This window comes from Hylaeus volcanicus, chromosome 4, assembly GCF_026283585.1.
Source record: "Hylaeus volcanicus isolate JK05 chromosome 4, UHH_iyHylVolc1.0_haploid, whole genome shotgun sequence".
NCBI classification, from domain to species: Eukaryota; Metazoa; Arthropoda; class Insecta; order Hymenoptera; family Colletidae; genus Hylaeus; species Hylaeus volcanicus.
This window is the reverse complement of record NC_071979.1, coordinates 19,392,949-19,398,881: the sequence shown is the minus strand read 5'-3', so window position 1 is coordinate 19,398,881 and position 5,933 is coordinate 19,392,949. Positions and strand designations below refer to the sequence as shown.

General features: G+C 30.3%; 1 protein-coding gene and 1 non-coding gene across 2 annotated transcripts in view; one reads left to right on the top strand and one right to left on the bottom strand.

Moving 5' to 3' along the window:
* The window catches only part of LOC128874956 (uncharacterized), a 15,301-nt gene extending 9,368 nt beyond the window's left edge, over positions 1-5,933 (bottom strand). The window contains exons 1-4 of the mRNA XM_054120167.1: positions 5,682-5,933; positions 3,353-3,541; positions 2,432-2,602; positions 1,804-2,031 (exon numbers count right to left, since the gene is read on the bottom strand). Of these exons, the coding sequence (XP_053976142.1) occupies positions 1,804-2,031; positions 2,432-2,602; positions 3,353-3,541; positions 5,682-5,759 (666 nt within the window). The 5' untranslated portion in view covers positions 5,760-5,933. The remainder of the gene's footprint in view (positions 1-1,803; positions 2,032-2,431; positions 2,603-3,352; positions 3,542-5,681) is intronic.
* Positions 4,451-4,533, top strand: Trnas-uga (transfer RNA serine (anticodon UGA)). Its single transcript has one exon. It is a non-coding gene; the product is annotated as a tRNA-Ser (tRNA).

The window sequence follows — 5,933 nt, the reverse complement described above, 5'->3', positions numbered from 1 at the left end:
TATAATATATATAAATATCTCAAATCTGAATAAAACTGTATATTGTTGTGAATTTTATAATATATTATATAATTATATAATATATATATATATAAATTAAATTATTTTAATTTAATTAAACATAAACATAAATTGTCTTTAGTGAATATAAACAAATTTCAATAAAAATTACTCAAGCATTTCCTCAAATGCTAATCCACAAAAATGGAAAAATCCACAAAAAATCTGTTAAGACTAAAATTTTTAATCGGTTTTTATATCTAGGAAGGCTCTTGATCCGCCATAAAAACAAAAACAACGCACAGGTAAATCTTTATAGATTTTTTGTAGGAAAAGAATTCTTTTGTATATTTGTTCTCACAATTTTTGTTTCATGTAAAATTAGTGTTTACCATGAGGAGCCCCGATGTGGTCGGCACTGGAACATCGACCCGTTGCTACACATATGCGTAAGACACAGAACATGACTCACGCGTATCATCGTGTGGGTAATTGAGCACATGTTCATTATTCATGCGCAGGTAAGTATTACGAACCATGGTAAACTTTATTTCAGATAAAATATTTGTGTACGATATCGTTTTAACGTTCAATGCAAAATTCATTTGATTCAGTACTCTGTTCAACTATTTTATCTGATATCAAATTGTTTATGAATTTAGATAATTGTACAGTTAACTCGTTTAATTATTTAAATAGTAATAAGCAAACTCAGTTGCGCCCGAGACAGGTGCCTTTTTCGCCAGGCCCTTGTTACGGCACTGTTCCATTGTATAATTCGGCCTTTAATTTGTCCTTTAACAAATAACGGATACAAACTCGTGTTTCTTTTATTCGTTACACGAAATTTTCATCTAAATAGGAATTTTCCTCCTTTTTCTCCTTGGAAGTTATGCGCGATGCGATACTAGTACCGCCTTCGTGACGCCTACAGCAAAGCACTTATAACAAAAAAGCTTATTGATGAGCGCATCTTGTCTCACAGACATGTAACTAACACATTCCTATTGTTATAAGCAGTCTCTGCAGCAGTGGCGTACCTATACTAAATAAAAAGTAAAACTCTTTCAGAAATAGTTTTTTATTTTATAAGATTGCTAGGCCTTTATAAATATATGTCTAGATCCACAAATCGTTTATAAATTTGTGTGCATTTATAAATAGATTCTAAATGGAATAATAATTTATTTGTAAATTTGTAAACATGTTAGGAGTTATATGTACATTATAATATTATAAGTTTCTCATACATAAACGAATTAAAATAGGAAGAGGATCGTATTCTTTATTCCATTGAGATCGTTTTAATTACAGAATGTTTAGCGTATGCTGTAGGACATTAGCATTATCTGTTGCTAATATACAGTAACGCAGGCATATATGTATCATGCCCGATGGATTCGAAATTCCAAGGTACATTGGTCTTTAAAATATAAAATATTTCATTCGTAACACACGTTTCTTAGTAAAATAATGTAGTTATATTTTTAACTCGTAATTATCGTCCGATTACAGATGTTCGATCTACAAGTAATCATTCTTTAAACTCCTTCAAAATCTTTACACGCTTTCGTAACTGTTCCTAATCGACCGTGCTAGGTAAATTGAAAACCAGATTCCCATCACCTGAAAGCAAAAGAAAATTAATTATTGTAACAATCAACACGATTAACTTCCTATGAGGTAACAAATTTCTATTCGTTGTTTGATACGGTACAAAATGATAAAAGTTGTGTAAATTTTTGTTTTAACACATTCTATATAAAATCATAAAAGTATTGTTCAAACACAGATGCTAATTACCTGAACAATGGCAATGCCAATGCCAACACCCCCAAGTTGAACGGCGTGAGATTTAATGAAGGAGACGAACTTGGTGTAACAACCATCGTGATGTAGAGTCGGCGAAGAAGTAGTACAATTTGCTGTTTCCATAGCACCCACTTGGACGTCACAGCACGAAACAGGAATGGCCTGCGTATGCAGCATAATTTGCCAGTCGCTCGCGTTCGTTGTTCCACAACAATGAAACTGAAATAATTGGCAATTATATTTTACATAGTTGCAAGGTAATACACATATAATATTGGTGTATCAATAAAATATAATATTAACATATCAATGAAACATATATGTGTAACTGATCCATTTATGTATCGTACAGAGTTCGCCATTTAAATGAGAACATCTAAATATCTCTGTTGTTTATAGTCATATGAAAAAACTCTTTAACAAAAGGTTGCTATGGTAGACATTCACAGTCTAGTTGCGATTGATGAGATCTGATCGATTTATTGTTTTGTGTCCATCGAGTTGAGAGGTTCCGATTCTAACCGAGTCTCGACCCGATAGGCATTACCGTATCTCAACCTGATTAATCAATGAAATCATGAGAACAAAATTTCCATAAAGAAAAGGCAATCAATTTTACATCGCGTTGAAGTCCATCCCAAATAGTGGCTATTTCCGTGTTGTTACTGTACATCTTCATCGTGTTGTCCATTTTTTCTTGTATAATAGTCGATGCTCTGTCTCTCAAAACGTATCCAGAAATACCACCTGAGAGTTCCATGATAAAAACGATCACCAACAAAGAAGTGAACTACGAACAAAAACAAATAAAATTTATCGTATTATAGAAACATCGAAACTCATCTTTTTTAGCCATAAATATATATAATGTATATGTATTATATAAATCTGTTTCTTTGAAACTTTTAACAGTTTTAATATAACAATTTCATAAATAACACTCAACCGTGTAAAAAAGGAATTCTGGGTTTTAATTTTGTCGTAAAGGGAAATATTGTTTTTAATGAACAAAATTCAATTATAAAAATTAATAATAACAATATAAAAATTATAATTAAAAACTACAATAAAAATTATAAAAATTTATATATACAGGGTGTCCCAAAAATGTTGTAACACCTTGAAAAGGGTAGTTCTATTAAATACTCCGTTAATTTAAATAAATTCTATAGTCTGCATTGAATCTAATAAAAATTGTATTCGTCAATGAACTTTCAACTATATACTATAACAATGAACTAAAACTATATATTTAACTGCAAATATAATTGCATGACATTTCTTAATATCTTCATTAGGAACTTCAATAAACAATATATTATTAATAATTATTCCTAATAATAGCTGAGATTCTCCAAGGGAATTACAAAGATAAAACGTAATCTTCAAAGCTTTTATAGAGTATTTAACAAGAGAGAAAGAACTGTTCATAAATTAACGATTCGTTAAGATTTGTAAAATTTCTGAAGAATCCAATGGTACTGCTTCACGATTCACAATTCACACTGATGGGAATCAATGTAATTAAATTATGAATTACCGTTACTATCATCCAATAAGATTCACGAAGTGCTCCGCAACATCCGAAGAAAGCGATGAAAAAGATGATTGACCCAATTGCAACAAGAAGCGAAGGAACTGACAAAAATTTACTGTCCAGGAAGTGTTGGTAATTGTGGTAGACACCGTGGATTGCCAGTCCGATGCATAACAAAATTATCCCCGTTATCTGAAAAAAACAATGTTTTCTGCATAATACAAGTTCAAGGATGTAACAAGCTCTTTTAAACATAATTCAAATCATCAAACCTCTTCTACGTTTCGTTCAAAAATTTTATTAACTATACAAAATTATTGGTATCGATTCACGTAGAGAACGATCGATTTTCAGGTTGTATTTTAAAGCAGTCTATACGTCGCCCACATCGCAAATTGGATCAGTCGAAAATTAGATTGAATCAGTTACAATACTAAACTGGTTCTTTAGATCCAATTAACGGTAGAAGAATGGTGGGAGAAAAATCGAAGCCAAACGTTAGGACGAGCCGGAAAAGAAATATAAAAATCCAGAAATCGAAGTTAAACATACAAAGATCGGGAATAATAGTCGATAGTATATAAAAAAGAAATATTTATAAAATACTTCAATATCACTGACAAAATAGAAAAGTATTTTCAAGTTGTATTACAATTATGTAAGTAATTATTGCAATTAAAAGAAACATTTCAAAATGAGTACCAAATTGTATATATTTATATGCATATGTATATGCATTGGAGGTCGTATTTTAAAAGATTTCAAAGTCCACGATATTTTTCTTTAATAATATGATATATTTTTATTAGCACAGTAATATAATTTAAAAGAAAAAAATCAAATTTAACTCTTGAATTAAAGTCACGAGCATGATTTTTGTTCACTTATTATTCGAATAAAAATTTTCTCGTATATCATAATTGTTAGTAACAATTTGTTACATATAACTAAATATCATAAATTGTTTTAATTCAAAATATTATAATATTAATTTGTAAAAACATTTAAATACATAGTAATGTTACAGTATCTACAAATGTTTATGTAAATCTTGGATCAACTTGTACAATGTGTTCAAAAAAATGAACGGTCTGTTCAACTGCTGCGGTGTCCGAGCGGTTAAGGAGATGGACTTGAAATCCATTGGGTTTTTACCCACACAGGTTCGAATCCTGTCCGCAGCGATTTACTTTTTTTATGTTAAAATGATGATAATTAACTATTCATAACGCATGTATACCCGTATAATCACTCTGTCATTTTAATACTTCGTTTATCACAATTTTTTTGTTATTGACTTCACAAATATACTACATGAAACGTGGTATCGATCTAAAGACTTTGCTATAGAATCTGAAAGCGAAGCTGCTATCGTCAATAGTAACTTTTTATCGTATTTAGAACAACAAATACAATAGTCACTTTGGAAAAAATATTCGCACAAATGACTTTCTTTTTATCTTTTATTTTTAGATCATATTTCCTTTTTTTATATAGTATATCAGTTGCACAACGTCAACGTATGTTTCATATCTTTTAATGAAATGCAATGCGATAGAGGCGTTAATAAATAAATAAAAAAACCCCGAGATTAATTTGTTCATATTTGTACGTAAATGTATAAATTACGAAATGGAATTTTAAAAGGAATTTGTAATCCAATGTCCAAATTCTTTGTTAAGGCCCGCAATTTGCTTATGTATAGGTATCTTTCTGGGAACTAAAGCGGAAAAATAAGACGCAGATACGTCTGCATGCATGTAACCGCTATCGATATATCGAATTGTGTATGACGCATAGAATGATCTGTAGAGACAAACGTGTCATCTTACTGTAACAAACATCTGTCCACAATTAACTTTACATTCGGTTATGAATTTTACTTCACGTTTCATCTAAATCCTTTTATTTTCAGTAAATTGTACAAAAACTTATACTAATATTTTACTTTAAATATAGGTTAGATGGAGGTTAGTACAGTATTAACCTCACCTAAGTAATTGACAGGACTGATAAACTTACTTTAATATAAAGAAAACAATTTGAAATTTATCATTTATATTAAATTATAAAGAAAGTTTAGATAAAAGTGGATTAATATGCGTTTATTTCGGAAGAACCTGCATTAACTAACGAAAAGAAACAAAAATTGTCGAACGAATCACTTTTCGTATGATCCTTCGATCGAAAAATATATATAAAGTAACAAACTTACGCAATAACGTAAGTGTGAAACAAAACTTTGTCAAATACACATATCGAAATTGTTGTTTGACTCGTCTGCGTAATCATACGCATAATAAAAATCACTCAAGAAACAGAAATTACTTACAACGAAGAGCAGGTTGAATACGAACATAACATATTTGACACATTTTGAGCCCAAAGACAAATTCAGGGAGTTAACCATTTTTTCTTATTTAGACTCAAACAAAATACTAATTAACAAAATCTAATATCTTCGTGGAAAAGGAAAAAAAAACTGAATGTACGGTGTGATTTTGTTCCGTTCTTCTAAAGTTAGAAGAAAACGCAGAGACCGGCCGAGAACATCGCAACGATTCACTGCTTTTACACAATATCG